Source organism: Gopherus flavomarginatus, chromosome 4, assembly GCF_025201925.1.
Source record: "Gopherus flavomarginatus isolate rGopFla2 chromosome 4, rGopFla2.mat.asm, whole genome shotgun sequence".
NCBI lineage: Eukaryota > Metazoa > Chordata > Testudines > Testudinidae > Gopherus > Gopherus flavomarginatus.
The window spans coordinates 104,860,383-104,882,650 of NC_066620.1; the positions used below are offsets into that span (position 1 = coordinate 104,860,383).

The following is a 22,268-nucleotide window of genomic DNA, read 5'->3' on the forward strand; positions in this document are numbered from 1 at the left end:
AATGAAGTGTTTTGGACAGAGCAGCTTGACACAGGTTGCAAACATCCTTAAATAAGTAGCAATTGCTACAAAGGAAAGCTACTGTGGGACTCAAGGTAAGCTGATTTGGAATATATCCAATTCACTAAAGAAGGCCATGACAGACATTTATTAAGTGGAAATTGACATTTTCACAGAAGAGCAACAAATTGACTACCAGATGCACTGTCAGAAGCTTGCAAAGGCAGGCATAGTAGATTGAGCAGGTATTTACAGATGTACAGGAAATCTTGTTCCCTTTGAGCATTACAGGAAAGTCCATAGTTCACATGAGATAAAGATGGTACATGTTGAAAGATGGAAAAATGAAGATATCAAGGAAGTGTAACTAGTATGAAGACCAAAAGGGAAAACCAATACAGAACAATTTTGCATTGATGCAACATTAATAAATTGCCTTCAAGAACTGGAGAAAGAACAGGACTCAAGAGAGATCAGCAGTCTAACTATTAATCACAAGCCAAGCACTAAAAAAATGGGAGCCATCACAAGGAAGTAACAGGTCACTAACTGATCAGTGCCCCCATAGTGAAAAGTCTGGAAAAAGACATCTGTGGCTTACAAAGAAAATAAGATGGCATGCTGCCTCCCAAGTGCCAAGATAAATGATGTCATATGAAACTGATGGGAAATTCACAATATTTCTAGTCCACATTAGAAAACCACTCACTGGTGCACTTTACTCCAATATTATGCCCCAGGAATATAGTTAACAGACTCTTCAGGTGCACAATTTAAGAACTGATCCCCTAATCCTCATAACATTAATCCATTTAGGTTTATCCTCCACTCATGAGTTCAACCTGTCTGTGATGGTGTTTTCTTTTCCTGCAAGATAGGCGAGTACTATAAATGATGCTAGAGAATTAAATTTGGTGCCACAGCTAAATCATGTGTTACAACAAGTGTTGCACAGCCAAAACTCTGTGCAGAGAAATGGTTAGTGTTACAGAGATGGTTGGTGCTTTCAAATCCAAAACTCAGCACTGAGAAATGCTCTGGTGACACTAACAGTAGAAAAGTAGAGTGCTCAATAGCACATTGTTTTTCATGATCACCTTGATGCAATGGATTCTTCAAAGGGAACAGAGACCAGAGCACCAAACCCAAGAAAGTGTGTCTCATGCATTTGTGAGAGGAATTCCTTGGTACAGTTTTTGGAGGGAGGACAGGGAAGAGGGGAGAAGGATACAATGATTTTTAATTATTTAAAAGTTTTTACCAAAGACTACTTTTGCTGGAAATAGCGTGATGATATGGTGTAGTGGGAGCAAAAAGATGTTGATATGCACTGCAAGAAACTTGGAGGAGAATTGCTAGTTGGAATGTCACAGACCCAGAGGAACTCAATTAAACTGAACTGGACCACTGATGGCAGCACGAGGCTTCTGCAGTAGAGCCAATGACTTAAAAACTTTGAGTTGTAGGAGTGGGAATCCTTTAAAATGCATCTTTTTACTGACAGAAAGACTTGTATCATGTCCCACCTCATGACTTTGTAACCTTTTTTTGTACATTTAAAGATAAGATGGTGGTAGACAGAGTGGGCAACAGAAGCTAAGAAACAGAAGCTAGTTATAGAAGGAAAAGAGTAGGATTCCAAGAAACTCTCTATTGAAATTTGCAATCATTAAGATCCCAATTCCATCCACTCCCATTAAGACTGGGCACACTATTTCTGTTTTGAAGCCACACTGGGACTCTGGAAGTACTTCCTCTGCAAGAGGGAGCAGGCAATTCGGTAAGATTCTAGCAAGAATCTTCCTAGCGATAGAGAGGAGGGCAATGCCTCGATAGTTGCCACAGTCGGACGTCTCCCTTTTTGAAAAATGGTGACGATTTATTATATAAGTCGGCAGGGATTTCTTTTGTACGCCAGATTTTAAGGAGCTTGTTACTCAGTGTTTCTCCCCCGACTTGCAGTACTTCAGTTGGTATCCCATCAGGACCTGGACCTTTATTGTTCTTCATTTGTTTAATTGCTTTGCAGACCTCCTCAGGTGTTGGTGGATTGGCAAGCGTTTTCAAGATTGGGTGCCGAGGGACTGAGTCGATGGTGTCAGTCACAGTCGATTCTCCATTTAGAAGCCTTTGGTAGCGTTCCTTCCAGCGCTCTTTGATGGATTCTTTTTCTTTAAGAAGGGTACTAGATCTTTGGATTTCAGAGGTGTGAGGCCACATGAGCTTCGTCTCACAAAAAAAACCCTCCGCATTTCATGTCTGTCAGCAAATGTTTGGATTTCTTTTGCTTTGTCCTCTCACCGTTTGTTTTTAATTTCTTGGATCCTCCTTGGAACTTCAGCTTTGAACTGATGGAAAGAGCTCTGCTTCTGATTGGATAGTGGTTGGTTTTACCAGTCAGAAAACTTCTCTCTTCTGGTCTAAAAGGGCTGTAATCTCAGTGTCATCATCGTCGTCAAACCAATCTGGATGGCGAGGCCAATAGATTCCTCGCAAACCTCATGGATGGAGAGTGTTTTAGGGCTTCCCAGTCTTCTTCAAACACTTGTGTTGTCATTTCCAGGTATGCATATGGCCAGTTTTTCACTGAGGAGTGTTTGGACATTCTCTTGGCGGACTGAGGATTGAAGTCGTTGGATGTTTTATCGCCATCTGTGTGATCTGGATTGTTTTCTATGTTTTAGTGCAATCCTGATGGACATGACTGACCTCACCAGGTGGTGGTCAGTCCAGCAGTTGTCAGCTCTTCTCATGACAGGTGATTTGGACATCTCTTAGATCCTGTGTTCTTACAGTGACATAGTCTAGGACAGGGGTTGGCAACCTTTCAGAAGTGGTATGCCGAGTCTTCATTTATTCACTCTAATTTAAGGTTTCACGTGCCAGTGATACATTTTAATGTTTTTAGAAGGTTTCTTTCTAGAATTCTATAATATATAACTAAACTATTGTTGTATGTAAAGTAAATAAGGTTTTTAAAATGTTTAAGAAGCTTCACTTAAAATTAAATTAAAATGCAGAGCCCCCTGGACTAGTGGCCAGGACCTGGGCAGTGTGAATGCCACTGAAAAATCAGCTCACATGCTGCCTTCGGCACGCGTGCCATAAGTTGCCCACCTCTGGTCTAGGAGGTGCCGCCAAGTTGCTTTGTACTTGTTGCTTTGTCTGAAGTTTGTGTCTGTGATCACAAGATTGTGCTCTGCACATTTGCTAAGTAGAAGGATGCCATTGGAATTGGTCTAGCCTGCTCCTTCCATCCCAATGGTGCTATTCCATACATTAGAATATTGGCCAACTCTTGCATTAAAGTCCCCTAAAAGGATTCTCTTATCTTTTTTTGGAATGGATGAGAAAATTTTATCAAGGTCAGTGTAGAAAGATTCTTTTGGTTCTTCTTCAGCATCAAGATTTGGCGCACATGCACTGATTATAGTGGCAAATGACTTATTGACCAGTTGGATGCGGAGGGTCATAAGGCGCTCGTTGATGCTGATGGGGAGCTCAGGCAGGTGGTTGACTAGCAGGTTTTTGACTGCAAAGCCAACACCATGTATTTGCCTGTCGCTTTCTGATTTTCCTTTCCAGAAGGAAGTGTAACCTCCGCCCTCTTCCCTCAAGTGGCCTTCATCTGCACATCTTGTTTCACTGAGAGCAGTGATGATATCGATGTTGCCTGAGAACTCTTGAGGTACAACAATTGCTGTTCTGCATTTGGGTCTTTCACTTTTTGATCCATCCAGTAGAGTATGGACACTCCAAATTACAAGAAACATTGCTTTTCAACCGCATTGGGAGTGATCCCTCTGGACATGGTTATCCAGTCAGGGATGGTGGGATAGCCTATGCTTTGGGCACTTTTTCTAGCCCCTTCCCAGTATGGGGTGAGCAGAAGGGTTCCTAAAAAGGCCTGCTCAATCATGACTTCTGCTGCCGAAAATGCCCCCCATCTCAGTCCAGGGGCACATGACTACCATCTTGCAGTCTTTGCCTGTGTGTGGGTCTGTGACTAGGGACTCCTCGTGATTACTTCACCTGTCCCCTTCACCACTCGCCCATCACCACAAGATTTTTATGGGTAGGGGTGGGGAGAAAAGTTCTTCCTGTAAAAGAAGCCTATGTGAGTAGTTTAATGTGTGCGAGCTGACGTGCACCAGCAGCCACACAAATCTTAGTGGAAGAGGCACCTGTATCTGGTGGCAAGGAGATCCAAGACAACCAAGGGTTCCTTCTCCGTTGCAGCCTTCATCCGCCTTCGCAGCCATTGAGAGGTGATCCTGCTTCATCCACCTGTTCTGCCGTTGAGGTCTTATACTGGGTTCTGTTGTACTGGCACAATTGACATGATTTTCACATCCAAGCAGATTCAGGAAAAATTTTACCACCACCACCAGGAGCTCTATATGGCCTTTATTGATCTGAACAAAGCCTTTGACTCTGTTAGCTGTGAGGCTCTGTGGAAAGTCATGTAAAATTTTGGCTGCTCAAGCAAATTTATCACCATTATAAGACTCCTCCATGACCATATGACTGCCTCCATCCTGTGCAGTGGTTCTATCTCTGAGCCCTTAGTCATCTGAACTGGCATAAAACAAGGTTGTGTACTGGCACCCACCCTTTTCTCCATTTTCTTAGAACCAACTCAAGACCATCTACCACACAGCATTGGCATCCAATATTGGATTGATGGCAACCTCTTCAACTTTCCTCATTTCCATGCCAGAACTAAAATAATATCAGCAACAGCAACTGAACTCCAGTATGCAGATGATTGTGCTGTAGTTGCACACTCAAAAGGAGGATCTTCAAACAGCCCTTAATTGCTTCTCTGAAGCTTACAAAAGCCTAGAGTTAAACTCTGAACATAGGCAAAACAGAAGTTCTCCACCAGCCAGTTCCCAGTCAATCATCAGAGTCAGCAAGGAAGATCTATATTGACAAAGAAGAACTGGAAAATGTAGAATACTTCACCTATCTTGGCAGTCTTCTCTCATAGAGGGCAGACAGACACTGAGATTCAGCACATAATTCGCTGTGCCAGCCTTGCCTTTGGCAGACTGTCTTGCCAGGTGTTCAACAATCACAACATCAGAACACATACTAAACTTTTAGTTTACAAAGCGGTGGTAATCCCAACTCTTCTCTATGGCTGTGAGACTTGGGTGACCTACAGAAAACACCTGAAAAACCTAGAACACCAGCACCAGCACTTTCTTTGGAAGAACCAAATAAATAAATAAATAAGTGGGAGGATCATCGCATTAATGTCAGTGTCCTTACAGAGGCAAATATCTTCAGTGTTGAGGCCTTGATTATCCAGCACCAGCTGAGATGGAGCAGGCACCGTGTGCGTATGGCTGATATACTCTTACCAAAACAACTCAAAAGGAGAAAGGAAACAAGGAGGTCAAGAGAAACGTTTTAAAGACACCCTCAAGATAAACATGAAGAGATGTGGCATTGACACGACACACTCTGAGTCAGCAGCCCAGGATAGGGATAACTGGCAAAGACTTGTCAGAGAAGTCTACTCTTGAGGAAAACTGCCTTGCCCTGGTCACAGAAAAATGCCAGAAAAGAAAGGAAAGACAACGGTCATGCAGCAATCGCACTGCAAACCTGTCTTCCAACACCACCTGCAATGTCTGCCAACGAGCCTGTGGCTCAAGAATCGGACTCTTCAGTCACCAAAGGACCCAGGAAAAATAAAACCTTTGAAAGATCGTACTCGACCTCAAGGAATTGCCAACAATGACTATTTCTGGTCACCTGCGCAAACTGTACAATGAGCAATTTGGTCATAAAGTGCTGTCACTGCTGTTTAGGATCATTTTTCACTTATACCCAATCGTTTTTAATTCAGGAGTAGGCTACTCCTGTAGTGGAATTTATGGATCCCTGTATAGCATGAAATGTAGTTTAGGATTCCAGAGAATGAAAGGATATAAGTGAAAGGCCATCCTCATAAACATCTCTGTGCACACAGAATATACTAAATTAAAATCTACACAAAAAATAAGGTAACTTGCTTCCATTTTCTCCTTTATGTTATTAGAAAGTTCACCTTCCACTTTTAAGGAACCTAAAAAAACTCCAAACCTTTGAACTCTATTGAAAGGAGATTTTTTTTGGTCAACTCTAGGATAAGTATATTTGTTTTCCCATACTATTTCTAGGGAGTAGTTTAATACAATACACTTTTAATAGAAAAACGTATAGAATAATCTAACATTTGTTGGAAAGTTTATTTTTTCTAGTGATTTCCTCAGGGAGCCTTTAACTTCTGTTAAGATCCTAAACAACTTGGCTGGAAATCTGAGTCTTGTGCTTTACAAGAAATACTTATAAGAGTAAAATAAGGTAACATATCACAGTGGAAAATGTCACAATGTATCAGAATGAACAGGAACTAGCAGGTAGCCTGGTAACACATGTTAAACTTAGCACCTCATAAAATACACATCCTAATAGTAGCATGTTTTATACCCCCGTGGGTTAGATCCACTGAATTTCGGCAGTTATAGCATCACAGCATGCTGGGATGTCACAGCAGCATGTTAGCTGGTGAACCAAACTCTCTGAAGACCTAAAATTCATCTTAAACAGCACAATGGAAAGGCTTCCTCCATTTCAGAATGAAATTTGGGCCAGTGAAGGAGAAAGAGAGCTCAGGAACAGATTTTCAGAGTTGGAAAATGAAGAAGGGGCACAGCAAGTGGTCGCTGAAGGTGAGAGGGCAAGGAAGAAGAGAAGAGCAACTAGTCCTATAAGAAGAGGGGAAGAGTCAATGGAGACAACACCAAATATGAGCCCCAGAAGGATACAGGATGGGTTGCAGAAGATTGCAAAGGACAGTGGAAATCGAGAGGACTTGCAGCCAGAGGCAACAGGGGATAGACTGGAGAATCACACTGTCACCAGGAAAAGGCAGGTCTATGTGACTGGGGACTCCTTACTGAGAAGAATAGACAGTCCTGTAACCGGAGCTGATTCGGAGAACAGAAGGGCGTGCTGTCTGCCAGGTGCTAAGATACGGGATGTGGACCTGAGGCTGAAAAGTATCCTAACGGGAGCAGGAAAGAATCCACTGATTGTCCTTCATGTGGGAACGAATGATACAGCTAGATTCTAGCTGGAACGTATCAAGGGAGACTATGCCAGACTGGGGAAGGAAAGGAAATTGAGGTTCAGGTGATTTTCAGTGGGATTCTGTCTGTTCCTAGAGAAGGGCAACAAAGGTGTGACAAAATTATGGCGATTAACAGATAGCTCAGGCAGTGGTGTTATAAGGAGGGCTTTCGAATGTATGGCCATTGAGAAGCATTCATGGATGGAGGACTGTTCTCTCAAGATGGACTTCACCTGAATAAGGAGGTAAATAGATTTCTAGGATGAAGGCTGGCGCAACTGATTAAGAGAGCTTTAAACTAGGAATTTGGGGGGAGATGGTTGGGAGATGTCCAGGTAATCTCCATGCCAGATTTTAACATTGAGAAGGAAGAAAAAGTAAGAAAGGATACAGCCGTGGGTAGGAGAATGGACATAAGGAGGAAGGGCAGTGTAGATACCAGTCTAATAGGTGATACTGGTGGTAGAATGTCTGCCTAATCGGGTAAAGAATGTCAGTGAAGCCAAATGGCAAAAATTAAGATGTTTGTACACTAATACAAGGAGCCTAAGTAACAAAATGGAGGAACTAGAGCTACTGGTGCAGGAAGTGAAACCAGATATTATAGGGATAACAGAAATATGGTGGAATAGTAGTCATGACTGGAGTACAGGTATTGAAGGCTATGTGCTGTTTAGGAAAGACAAAAATAAAGGCAAAGGTGGTGGAGTAGCATTGTATATCAATGATGAGAGAAACTGTAAAGAAATAAACAAGTGATGGAATGGATAAGACAGTCTGTCTGGGCAAAAAATCACATTGGGAAAGAAAGCAACTAGAGCCTCTCCTGACATAGTGCTTGGGGTGTGCTACAGAGCACCGGGATCTGATTTGGATATGGATAGAGACCTCTTTACTTCATTATAAACATTAAACACAATGGGAATTGTGTGATCATGGGAGACATTAACTTCCCAGATATAGACTGGAGAACAAGTGCTAGTAATAATAATAGGGCTCAGACTTTTCTGGATGCGATAGCTGATGGATTCCTTCATCGAGTAGTTGAAGAACCAACAAGAGGGGATGCCATTTTAGGTTTGGTTTTGGTGAGTAGTGAGGACCTCATAGAAGAAATGGTTGTAGGGGACAACCTTCGTTTGAGTGATCATGAGCTAATTCAGTTCAAACTAGGTGGAAGGATAAACAAAAATAGATCTGGGACTAGGGTTTTAGATTTCAAAAGGGTTAACGTTAAAGAATTAAGGAAAGTAGTTCGGGAAGTGGATTGGATTGAAGAATTTGTGGATCTAAAGGCGGAGGAGGCCTGGAATTACTTCAGGTCAAAGTTGCAGAAACTATCAGAAGCCTGCATCCCAAGAAAGGGGAAAAAAATTCATAGGCAGGAGTCGTAGACCAAGCTGGATGAGCAAGCATCTCAGAGAGGTGATTAAGAAAAAGCCGAAAGCCTACAAGGGATGGGAGGAATAAGCAAGGAAAGCTACCTTACTGAGGTCAGAACATATAGGGATAAAGTGAGAAAGACCAAAAGCCATGTAGAGTTGCACCTTACAAAGGGAATTAAAACCAATAGTAAAAAGATTCTATAGCCATATAAATAAGAAGAAAACAAAGAAAGAAGAAGTGGGACCGCTAAACACTGAGGATGGAGTGTAGGTTAAGGATAATCTAAGCATGGTCCAATATCTAAACAAATACTTTGCCTCAGTCTTTAATGAGGTGCTTAGGGATAATGGTAGGATGACAAATGGGAATGAGGATATGGAGGTAGATATTAACACATCCGAGGTAGAAGCCAAACTCGAACAGCTTAATGGGATGAAATCAGGGGGCCCAGATAATCTTCATCCAAGAATATTAAAGGAACTGGCACATGAAATTGCAAGCTCATTAGCAAGAATTTTTAATGAATCAGTAAACTCAAGGGTTGTACCGTAAGACTGGAGAATTGCTAACATTTTTTCTCTTTTTTAAAAAAGGGAAAAAAAGTGATCTGAGTAACTATAGTCCTATTAGTTTGACATCTGTAGTATGTAAGGTCTTGGAAAAAAATTTGAAGGAGAAAGTAGTTAAGGACATTGAGGTCAATGGTAATTGGGATAAAATACAACATGGTTTTACAAAAGGTAGATCATTCCAAACAAACTTGATCTCCTTCTTTGAGAAGGTAACAGATTTTTTTAGACAAAGGAAATGCAGTGGATCTAATTTACCTCGATTTCAGTAAGGCATTTGATATGGGTCCACATGGGGAATTCGCAGCTAAATTGGAAAAGATGGGGATCAATATGAAAATTGAAAGGTGGATAAGGAATTGGTTAAAGGGGACTCTACAACAGGTCATACTGAAAAGGTGAACTGCCAGGCTGGAAGGAGGTTACTAGTGGAGTTCCTCAGGGATCGGTTTTGGGACCATTCTTATTTAATCTTTTGATTACTGACCTTGGCACAAAAAAGTGGAAATGTGCTAAAAAAGTTTGCAGATGACACAAAGCTGGGAGGTATTGCTAACACAGAGAAGGACCGGGATATCATACAGGAAAATCTGGATGACCTTGTAAACTGGAGTAATAGTAATAGGATGAAATTTAATAGTGAAAAGTGCAAGGTCATGCATTTATGGATTAATAACAAGAAGTTTAGTTATAAATTGGGGACACATCAGTTGAAAGTAACAGAGGAGGAGAAGGACCTCAGAGTATTGGTTGATCACAGGAATGACTGGGTATGAGCCGCCAATGTGATATGGCTGTTAAAAAAGCTATTGTGGTTTTAGGATGCATCAGGTGAGGTATTTCCACTAAAGCTAAGGAGGTGTTAGTACCATTATATAAGGCACTGGTGAGACCTCACCTGGAATACTGTGTGCAGTTCTGGTCTCCCATGTTTAAGAAGGATGAATTCAAACTGGAACAGGTATAGAGGAGGACTACTAAGATGATCCGAGGAATGGAAAACTTGTCTTATGAAAGGAGACTCAAAGAGCTTGGCTTGTTTAGCCAAACCAAAAGAAGGCGGAGGGGAGATATGATTGCTCTTCATAAATATATCAGAGGGATTAATATCAGGGAGGAAGAGGAATTATTTAAGATTAGTACCAATGTGGACACAAGAACAAATGGATATCAACTGGACATTAGGAAGTTTAGACTTGAAATTAGATGAAGGTTTCTAACCATTAGAGGAGTGAAAAACTGTAATAGCCTTCCAAGGGGAGTAGTGGGGGGCAAAAGACATATCTGGCTTCAAGAATAAGCTTGATAAGTTTATGGAGAGGATGGTATGATGGGATAGCCTAATTTTGGCAATTAATTGATCTTTGATTATTAGTAGGTAAATATGCCCAATGGTCTGTGATGGGATGTTAGATGGGGTGGGATCTGAGTTACTACAGAGAATTATTTCCTGGTGCTGGCTGGTGAAATCTTGCCCACATGCTCAGGGTTCAACCGATCGCCATATTTGGGGCGAAGAAGGAATTTTCCTCCAGGGCAGATTGGCAGAGGCCCTGGAGGTTTTTCGCCTTCCTCTGCAGCGTGGGGCACGGGTCACTTGCTGGAGGATTCTCTGCACCTTGAGGTCTTTAAACCACAATTTGAGGACTTCAAATAACTCAGACATAGGTTAGAGGATTGTTACAGGAGTGGGTGGGTGAGATTCTGTGGCCTGCATTGTGCAGGAGGTCAGACTAGATTACCGTAATGGTCCTTTCTGACCTTAAGGTCTACATTAGCCTCAGAAAAAGAGCTGAAAGAATTCTAGCTAAACACAAAAAGTCTGCACATTTTCAACGGACAACTATTTTCTTTTCATGTTTAGCTCTCACTACTAGCATATATCCACTAAATAAAACAGTTTCTGTTTACCTGAAAATCTATGCTTGAGACTGTGCCTTTCAGCAAATCAACAGAGTACAAGTTATTTTTTCTTCCTTCTGTTTTTTTTATTTGTGACCAGAAAAATCTTCCAAACACAGAGGTATTTATAAAGTAGGTACGGCTGTGAGATGTTTCAATTTTGTATATTAATGTTTAACGTGACTAAAAATGTAATATTTTTAGATTGGATAAAATCAGGATAGTTGAAATATGTTAGTGCTTAACACCTTTAAGAACATCCTGACCCTTTCCTTCCCTGAAAACACAGATAAAAGGTTACCTACATATTTGTGTTTAGGTTGTCAAATCTATCTTTATGGATATACTTTTGACTATTTAAAAACACAGCAGTCAGGAAACAAAACTAATGCACCACTGACACAGTAGAGCACTGATCCAAATAAACTTACTATATTAATTTTTCCTGATTTTACATTAATGAATTTTAAAACCTAATTTTCATAATTGTGTATTGGAATATATAAACAGTGACAGGCAGATCACTTGAGAAAAAATTTACAAACATGCTCCAAGGATTTCCTTTGCTAGTTGCATACCGTGTGCCTCTGATAAACTGTCAAAGTTATTTAAGAAAAATGTTTATCATGATCCCCCCACAAGACGTATCAAAACACTAATTACAACAAGAGACAGTTACTGAAAAGAACAACTTCATTATGGAATTCTCAAGGAAGGATCACTGATATTTGTACTAGCTTTTTAAAAATTGTATTCTATGCACATTATGGAAATCTTATGTAAAGTACCAAATAGATAAAACTGTCATTCTTTAACTGTGTTTTTATTAAAAAAAAAAAAAAAAAAAAAAGACACGCACACACACACACACCACAAAACTCCTTTAATTTCCCTACAGTACATCACAATTTAATTACTTGCCGAACCAATCAAAACTTCTATTCATCTACTGCCTTGCTTTGTTGAAGGACAGAGTGATAATATTTTAATCAACGGAGAACACTGTTCTATGGGACTGTTTTTCATTCAGAGTAAGTAGATGCATTTCTAAAATGCCAACTGCAGAGAGTCATTAAACTCATGTAATTACTTGTCACATCATACATTTAGGTCATTGTCAATTTACATGTGAAATGCCTTTGATCTTTCAAAAAGGAAACAATAATAAAGTTGCCTTTTAGATATTCACATGTGTACTGTAATCTGAATGATGCCAGTAAAATACTGGTTCAAGTTTACAGTTGAAAATATACTAACAAATTATTTTGTATTGGTTGAATTTTTTAATCCTACACTGCCAAACTAACCAAGCAACATTTTTCATTTGCCATAATTTCTGTTCATTTTCAGCGCAGTATTTTGCATATGTAAAATGAAAAAGGGACTAAGTACTTAAAGTTAAGGAGCTAAGCATTAGTTACTGTATAGGAGTAATGGGATTATTCCCAAATTCATTACAATAAAAACTTTACACCCCACCTGACACAGTAAAAAGGTTTTTATATAGTGACACAGCAAAAACATGATTTAACATGCAAATTAACTTTCAAAAACAGTTAGTCTAAGCAGCTGCTTTTAATGTAGAAGTCTGGCTTCCCCAGCACTAACTAGTAAAACTGTACTTAGTGTCTTTGCACACAATGTACAAATATTTTAAAAATATTTACTACATACATAAAGACTTTAAAATGTCTGTGCGCATACACACATATTATATATACATACACCTGTACATATACATATATAGAAAGTATTGTATATTTAAATTCCAAATCATCATTTGGGATACTTATGAGTAATACAAGTGGCAAAGTATCATGCAGGAATCCTTTGCTGCAACAGGAAAAGAGACTGAAGCCTCAAAAGTCTCCATCAATCTTTTATTCAGAATATGAGGCAGCTATAGTCCTCATAAAAGGGTAAATTCATCTCAATGAAAACCAATTCATTCGATAGCCAGGACAAAATCTGGAATCTAAACTTAAGTATAACAAGGGTTCTTCAGTGTTAACTAAAGGGCAGAGATTTTGACAGGGTTTTTGTTCATTTGTTTGTTTTTTAAATAAAGACAGTGGTTGAAGATATTGGCTCAGTTCAACCTATAGTTACATCAGTTTATTTCTAAGCCTTCTTGCCAGTTAGTGTGTTGCTATAAAGTTCTATTAAATTATCCAACTAAACAATTCTATTCTTGAGACATCAAGAATTCTGCATGGTCTGAAATACCATGTTTGCAGCAGAAGAATTTTTATAAAATAAATGGGTAAGTTTTCCTTTTATGGAGTAGAAGGGAACATCTGTCTTAGAAACAGAATTTTTGAGACTTGAGATGTGTGCATGGCCTCTAGGCTAGGTTTTGGAATCAGTGCAATAGACAACTATCTTGACTGACATTCTGATGAAGCAGCTATATATGATCAATGTTGAGAGAAAACTGAGGAAGTGGAGATTGGACACAAAAGGGACTATAAAAGGTGACTTGTTGTTTTCTACACTTTGCCTAAAAAGGAAACTAAGATGGGAAAATTCACCACATTCAATTTGACCCAGCTTAAACTCCCAAAAGTTGGACTACATTTGGAAATTGTGGATTCATGTTTATACACATACTTATTATGTTTCAGTGAATTTACTGTGGACTCCTTAACAGTATTTTATAGGAAACCTGATTCAAGAGCATTAAGGGAATTTTTATTTGTGGGCACTAGTTGAGATCCTTGGGATATCAAGCACCTTAAATGATAGAAGTGTAATATGTTAAGAAAACTAAATGCCAACAAATAAACTTCTTATATTCTCAGATTTGCTACGAAAGGTATTAATCTACAGACTCTTCAGTGAGAAGCTCAGAATATTTGACAATCTGAAAATGAATTTAGGTGATTAACTTTACGGACAGAATTTTCAAACTTGGATGCCAAATCTGTTATTTACTTTCAAGACCTTCGCAATCTTAGCAGGAGATAATACCAAACACCACCACGAAAACCTTCCTTACCTAAAATACGAGACTTCAGTATGACTGAAGTTTTACCTGTATACAAGTCACTACATTAAATCCATGGTGATGTAAGACCTCCAATTGCTGAATTGACCTTTATTTTTTTGTTATTGAGTATACTGTTTATAAAAAAGATTCAAACACCAGACAAACTGTACATTCCGTCATCCAAACAGGAAAGAACTTCAAAATTAGTATTTAGTAAGCAAGTGTTTAATAAGCAAGAGAATCAAATTGTCTCATCTCCTGCGAATATAGCACTGGTGTGGACAGCATGAAACTTGTGCTGTTCAGGGAGGGGGTGTGTGAAATGGGCAACATAAGTTAGATCCTAGAATACTCAAGGAGTAAATAGAGGAGGTATCTGAGCCTCTAGCTATTATCTTTGGAAAGTCATGGGAGACAGGAGAGATTCCAGATGTCTGGAAAAGGACAAATATAGTGCCCATCTATAAAAAGGGAAATAAAAACAACCCAGGAAACTACAGACCAGTTAGTTTAACTTCTATGCCAGGGAAGATAATGGAGCAAGTAATTTAAAAAAATCATCTGCAAACACTTGGAAGGTGGTAAGGTGATAGGGAATAGCCAGCATGGATTTGTAAAGAACAAATCGTGTCAAACCAATCTGATAGCTTTCTTTGACAGGATAACGAGTCTTGTGGATAAGGGAGAAGCGGTGGATGTGGTATACCTAGACTGCAGTAAGGCATTTGATACGGTCTCACATGATATCCTTATCGATAAACTAGGCAAATAAAATTTAGATGAGGCTACTATAAGGTGGGTGCATAACTGGCTGGATAACTGTACTCAGAGAGTAGTTATTAATGGCTCCCAATCCTGCTGGAAAGGTATAACAAGTGGGGCTCCGCAGGGGTCTGTTTTGGGACCGGCTCTGTTCAATATCTTCATCAACGACTTAGATGCTGGCATAGAAAGTACGCATATTAAGTTTGCAGATGATACCAAACTGGGAGGGATTACAACTGCTTTGGAGGACAGGGTCAAAATTCAAAATGATCTGGACAAATTGGAGAAATGGTCTTAGGTAAACTGGATGAAGTTCAATAAAGACAAATTCAAAGTGCTCCACTTAGGAAGGAACAATCAGTTTCACACATACAGAATGGGAAGAGACGGTCTAGAAAAGAGTACGGTAAAAAGACATCTATGGGTCAGAGTGGGCCATAAGCTAAATATGAGTCAACAGTGTGATACTGTTGCAAAAAAAAAGCAAATGTGATTCTGGGATGCATTAACAGGTGTGTTGTAAACAAGACACGAGAAGTCATTCTTCCGCTCTACTCTGAGCTGGTTAGGCCTCAAATGGAGTATTGTGTCCAGTTCTGGGCACCGCATTTCAAGAAAGATGTGGAGAAATTGGAGAGGGTCCAGCGAAAAGCAACAAGAATGATTAAAGGTCTTGAGAACATGACCTATGAAGGAAGGTTGAAAGAATTGGGATTATTTAGTTTGGAAAAGAGAAGACTGAGAGGGGACATGATAGCAGTTTTCAGGTATCTAAAAGGGTGTCATCAGGAGGAGGGAGAAAACTTGTTCACCTTAGCCTCTAATGATAGAACAAGAAGCAATGGGCTTAAACTGCAGCAAGGGAGATTTAGGTTGGACATTAGGAAAAAGTTCCTAACTATCAGGTAGTTAAACAATGTAATAAAATTGCCTAGGGAGGTTGTGGAATCTACATCTCTGGAGATATTTAAGAGTAGGTTAGATAAATGTCTGTCAGGGATGGTCTAGACAGTATTTGGTCCTGCCATGAGGGCAGGGGACTGGACTCGATGACCTCTCGAGGTCCCTTCCAGTCCTAGAGTCTATGAGTCTATGAATCAACTTAAGCGGTAGTGTAGACCTGCACATAGCCTTTAAGTTTTCCATCTTCTCTCTAACACCAGTACTAGCATACTCATCTGACAAATGGACAAACTACTACAGAGGATGAGTAGATTGCTCAAGACTGCACAGTCAATTAGTGGAAGAGATGGGATTCAAACTCAGGAATCCTGATTTTCAGTTTTCTAGCAACACTGCTTCCTCTCAAATATGGGAAAGGGGCAGGAAGGAAAGAACAGATTAAGCCCTTCACCATTGCAGGCGGACTGACATTCACAATGCACACTACTAGAAATGGCTGTAAAAGTTCCAATGCCAAGTTAATTTTCTTCGGGATTCTCCTGTATTTTGAACCAAGAGGCTAGCCAAAAATTCAGGGTCTTGCTGGTTGTTCCAGTTAAGAGGAGAAAGTAATGATGAAATAGGTACCTTTAATGCAATCTTATTTACAAATAATATACGAAGTCCTGCTCCTCCTAAATCTAGAAGGAATCAAAACAATAGGATATCGTTTCTTTGCTTACAACCTCAAACTTTTTTTAGATTGCACCAGATGCAAAAACACCCTCTCTATGTTTCTCACATACTACCAGTCCAGCTGGATTCCAACTTCCTTCTCTGTCTGTTTCTGCGTACTTGTCTGTCTGAAAGAAAATCAACAACGAGCCCTTGAAGCGTGTCTATTATTTCGGTGGAATTTACCGGCTGATACAGACCAGGCCCATTTTGTTCTAATGGGGAACTCACTACTCTGAATTTTCCACCCCCAACTTCCACTGCAATATTCTCAGTTGCAGGGGTCAGCCATGCTGAAATCATGTCCAACCTTGAATAGTCCTTAGAGATAACTTTGGGCTTGGTCCTGGGGCCCAACTGTATCCTACACAGAACTTCATTTATTGAGTCAGTACTGCATAGGGTCCCTCCAAAAGGTTTATATAGCTTTGGACTCCTCCCTTTCTTGCTTCCAGGATTTTTAAACCAGACCAGGTCCCCTCTTTAAAAAGTTTTCCCATATGACCTTTTCATCTTACCAGAAGCTATAATTAAATTCTCTTTCGCAAAGGTGTGAGCTTTTCCAGTTTTGAATTGTAGGGTTTCTACATAGTCCAAATTCCTTTATTCCTCTCCAGGATCGCCATACAAGAGGTTGCTGCTATCCTTAGTGCAAGCCCAGACATGAGGAATGCTGAGTATATGTGGTACTCTCACTGACTGCTGTTCTATGAACTAGTAGTTCTCAACAAGGAATGTGTGTACCCCTGAGGGTACAGAGAGGTCTTCTGGGAGTACATCAATTCATGTAAAACTAGGCAAATATTTAGAACAGACTACAGAAAAAGAACTAGCCAAGGCAGTATGTACTAAAATTTCATACAGACAATGACTTGTTTATACTGCTATATATACACACTATACACTGACATGTAAGTACAGTATTTATATTCCAATTGATTTGTTTTACAATTGGATGGTAAAAATTAGAAAGTAAGCAATTTTTCAGTAATAGTGTGCTGTGCAACTTCTGTATTTTTAGGTCTGATTTGGTAAGCAAGTAGTTTTTAAGTGAGATGAAACCTGGGGCTACACAAGACAAATTAGACTTCTGAAAGGGGTACAGTAGTCTCGAAAGGTTGAGACCCACTGCTATAAACCGTCAAAAGGAATGAGATATTCTGTTACCAGTCCACCTGGTGCTGTTCTATAAAAAGGCAGTGAGCTGAACCCCACCATCCCATTAGACTATGGACGAGCCAGGGTACTGCATGTTTTGTGAATCCCTGCTGAAACACTTTGGATTCTAAGTTTCACAGAGATCAAAAGGAGAAACTCAGTTCGGACCCCAACTGGATGACAAATTCATTCACTAGGATGCCTGCCACTGTCACAGAGCCTTGATTTCTTACTGGGTAAACTTCAGCTCATTTTGTGAAGTAGTCAATAGCTACCACAAAATATTGATTACTAGCCTGTCTCATGCAAAAGCCCAAGCATATAAACAGCAATGTACTCCACTGGGGCCCCCACAAAATATTGTTTCAGAAAGGCTCTCCCAGTTTTAGGTGAACCCTTCTTTGAAATGTGAGCATCAATTTTCCTGCACCAGTTTTTTACATCCTGCCTGCATTTTACCCAATAGAAAACCTCTCAGCTTGGCTAAGATTTTTGCAACCCCAAAGTGTTCAACAGATTTCAAATAGCCACCTCAGAACTTCCTCATCACCTGCTGCTTCCCCCCCTCCCCAATCTCCTATACAATATTTCATCTTTTAACTTCAGGTTTTCCCACTGTGACCAGAAAGCATGTATTTTGGTATTGTGAAGGGATACTGCATTCCAGAAAGGCTGCGTTTGCCAAAGGATTTTCCCACCACATACTATTCTTATATCAAGATACTCTGTTTGGAAAGCTTTAAGGTGCTCTAGAGTCTACTTCTACGACACCAGGAACATTTTCACTTCTGCAAACTGTGGGAAGAAGGCAAACACTTTTTCTTTAGCAAAGAATTCCTTGCTCTCCTGGCACTGTTCACAATTAGATCCCCAACAAAGCATCAGCACTATCATGTCTGTGCACAGACATGTGTGCAACTGTGAAATCATAGTATTGCAAGTTTTCCATCATAGTACTGCAAGTTTTCCCACCACCTGGGAAGTTGCCTTTCAGGATACCCTGAATGTAAAGAGACATTGCAGGGACCTTACACTTTCTTGCATACAAATAGCGATGAAAATATTTTACAGATTTAACCACTGCCAGGAGTTCCTTTCAGGTACTACAAGAATTTCTCTCAGGAAAAGTTAGACATTTGATGTAATAAGTCATCTTCTCTAGTCTTTTGTGCTCTTGTGTCAATACTGACCCCAAATGAAAGCATTAGCATCTTAGTCCAATATCAACAGCATTTTGAAACATAGATAGGCAAAGAAAGGAGCAGTCACGAGTCTTTTTCAACTCTGAAAATGCCTCTTCGCACTCTGCTGACCACTGAAATAGTTTCCCCTTTCTTAACCAACTTATGCAGTAGTTCTACAGCACTGGAAAACACACCAATAAATCTTCTGCAACAGGAGCAGAGTTCTACAAAACTCTACATATCTATAAATGTCCAAGGAGTCAGCCAATCTGTACAACTTCAATTTTAATTTTTATCAGTCGAAATTCCTTCCACACTAATTGTGTGCTCAAGATAAATTACTCCATTTTGAAACAATTCACATTTGGGGGTTCAGTTTCAGACTGGAGACATTCCGTTCACCACAGACCATTTGTCAATCAACACATGTTCCAGGGTTTTAGTATGCAGCAAGATATAATATACATATATAACATACATATAACAAACAAGCTGAAAGAGGCATGCCATGTAATACTTTCTCCAGTTGTCTGTCAAAAGTGGCAGTGCATTGCACAAACAAAACAATCACTTCAAGTTGTCACAGGCCTTGTCCTGCTGTGAGAGCAGTTTTAAGATCCAATGTGGATCAGTCTTTTAAAGTGACTCCACACAGAATCTGGTGCTACCATCAAAAAAGCCTTTTTCTTTCCTTTTCCCTGATGGAAGGACTTCCCGTCCCTCTCGCCCCAGTATAAAGCACAGATTAAAAATAAAATAAAATAAAATAAAAAAAATCACTACACACATAGGGATCGGTAACCTTTGGCACGCGGCCTGCCAGGGTAAGCACCGTGCCCCTCTCCCCACAGCAGCAGCAGGAGGAGTTTGGCTGTGCGAGCACTCTCAGGGCTCAGGCACGGCAGGGGTGAGGGCTTTAGGCGGTGCTTACTAGAAGCAGCAACAGCCCTCTGGGCGCTGCCTCCATCCCATCCCCAAAACCTGCGGTGCCTCTGGGTCACCCATCCCCCACCAGCATCCGCGCCCCCTCCACCCCAAAATTTAGTCAGGGGTAAATAGTACATGTCATGGACAGGTCACAGGACGTGAATATTTAAGATGGTTTGCTGTTCATCAATCTGTTCTTTAAAATATATTACATACACATACTCCATATACTTTTTAATATATACATATGCAGGTGATATGATCCAATTCTTACCTTTCTCTGTTAAATTTGAGTGAATGAAGTATAGCAGGTCTCTTCTGACGCAAATTCCATAGGTGTAATGTGTCATCAGCCAAGGCACTCACAAGAGCTCCCTTGAGAAAAAAGACCATTGAGATGTCCATCTACATTTAAAAGTTTATACTGTCTTTCACTTGTGTAATATTTACTTTCCACAGACTTGTTTACCAATATCAATGTGAAGAAATTTTATAACAAGACCATGATTCAAACTGAAAAGTGCTATAGCAAATTTATACTACTACTTAAAGGAACAGCTTCAACTTTAGAAATTTACTTTTGGGGTAAATGTAATAAGAATATTAATAAAACAGAAATGAGTACCAGTTTTATTTATTGAGAAGGTACATATTTTAAGCTACTGGATCACATTAAATACAATATGTAATGTGTATTTCATCACAGAAAAAATGCCTAATTCTGAAACACGTCACATACTGCTTTGTGAAGCTTTTGGGGATATTCCTGATGGAATATTCAGAAAAATATTTACCACTTCTTTTTAGAAAACTAGTTTTTTGATATCCCTTATAATGGTTAGTGATTTTACATCAATATATTAAGAAAACAGTAGTTTGTTCCATAAAATCCCAGAACTACTGTATCACGTTTTATGAATATTCTTGAAACTAACAAAATTTATAAATTAAAGTGTTTTTTTTAAACTAACAGTTCAGTCTGAAAATGCTCACACTTACTAACTCTTACAAATTACAACTCAGAGTATATTATTTAAGAGAGACTACAGGAAGACAAATTTTTATTTTTCCACCTTGTTCACTTCTCACATGTGACAGCATTTTTGTTAGTTTCCTTTGTTTGAACTAAGCAACAGGAGAGAACAAATATAATTAAAACTCAGAACTGTGAAGCCACAAAAATTGGCCAGGTGTTTCTGGAGCAGGTGTAGATAGGTCATTTAAAAGAGATTAATTTATCTGTCATTTTAATGGCGTCCTTTTAAATTCCACATGTGTAGCTACTCAATTCACAATGTTTTTAATAAAGGTCAGACTAAATAGCTTCGGCAATGTTTAGAAAGAGAGATGGTGAGTGAGGTAATCTCTTTTACTGGACCAACGTCTGTTGGTAAAAGAGACAAGCTTTCGAGCTTATCCATTCTGCAATGTTTGACCATAGTTTTTCTAAGAAAAACTGATAACACTATTATCTTTACTATGATAAAGTACCCCAAAGAGAAAATTACTTTAGTAATATCTTTTTCTTGGAAGAGAGCAAGAAAAAAGTTAACATTCATTGTCCTTATATTATTACTACTCGTTAAATATATGAAACAGTAATTCATTTTTTGTATTGAATGCTTTAAAACACAGCCCTAAATATATGATATAAATTCTTTTTAATTACAGTAAAAATTAAACTCTTTACTAACCTCATTAATCAGGAACTGGAGCTGGATTACTGCAGTTTCAGCATCATGCTGGCAGTAGCATTCAACTCCTGGCCGACCAAAACTGACAATGCTATTAAGGAATAACTGTTCTATGCAACAAAAAATTAGTAAAATGAATATAAAACACAATGTTTGTGAACAGGTCCTAAATAGCTTTGAAATTTGGTGCCTGTATTATTACCAATTTAATTAATTATAAAACATGCTTCTGTAATAACCAGAAAGGTTATAAATCACAAAGCTATTTCAAAATGCAGATCAGACACTTTATTCCTGTTGCTCTTATTTAGAATATAAGTTCAGACCCATCTTAATGATGTTCAAAAACTCTTACTTGAAACTTTTCACAAATTTGGCTGGAGGAAGTCTCAAAGTGGCAAGGGAATGGCAGATGTATTGTAATTCCAAAGGACAATGAAGTCACTGTGACCCTCCCTATGCTCAGAGGAGGATTGAAAGGCTTCTGTATTGGTGGGATTGAGGTAAACCCAGGACTAAACCACAGAAGATGAAACCTAGACTTACTTCTCAATGAGTCCTTTATTCTTTCCTTAAAAAATAAGAATTCCTCCTCTTTGGTGCCTTGCAGAACTGTAGGAAAAACATTACTTGCTAGTTAATGTGAGATAGTGGAAAGGGAGTTAATTTCGATCTTTAGCCCTTTCCACTATCTCACACTGAGTTACAGAGCAGTGAGGAAACAGAAAAAGCTGCTGGAGCACCTCAAGATTGGCAGGCTAATCAAACCAGTTAGTGAAGAAATGCAGGGCCATGTTTAAATTAGTATTTAAAACACTGAGAGCTCTCTTTGAAGGAAATTCTAGCCTTCTTATGCTCTCCAGTAACAGTCTGACTCTCCTACTCCAGTTTAGGGTTAGAGAAACAATCAAAGGGGCCCTTCAGTGGACGGAACTTAGGCCAAAATATTAT

At 39.4% G+C, this 22,268-nt stretch overlaps 1 protein-coding gene across 4 annotated transcripts in view; it reads right to left on the bottom strand.

Moving 5' to 3' along the window:
* The window catches only part of STXBP5 (syntaxin binding protein 5), a 178,846-nt gene that overhangs the window by 119,372 nt on the left and 37,206 nt on the right, over positions 1 to 22,268 (bottom strand). For all 4 annotated transcript variants that reach the window (XM_050949484.1, XM_050949486.1, XM_050949485.1 and 1 more), the window contains exons 3-4: positions 21,318 to 21,399; positions 19,898 to 19,998 (exon numbers count right to left, since the gene is read on the bottom strand). In XM_050949484.1, coding sequence (XP_050805441.1) covers positions 19,898 to 19,998; positions 21,318 to 21,399 — 183 coding nt within the window. The remainder of the gene's footprint in view (positions 1 to 19,897; positions 19,999 to 21,317; positions 21,400 to 22,268) is intronic.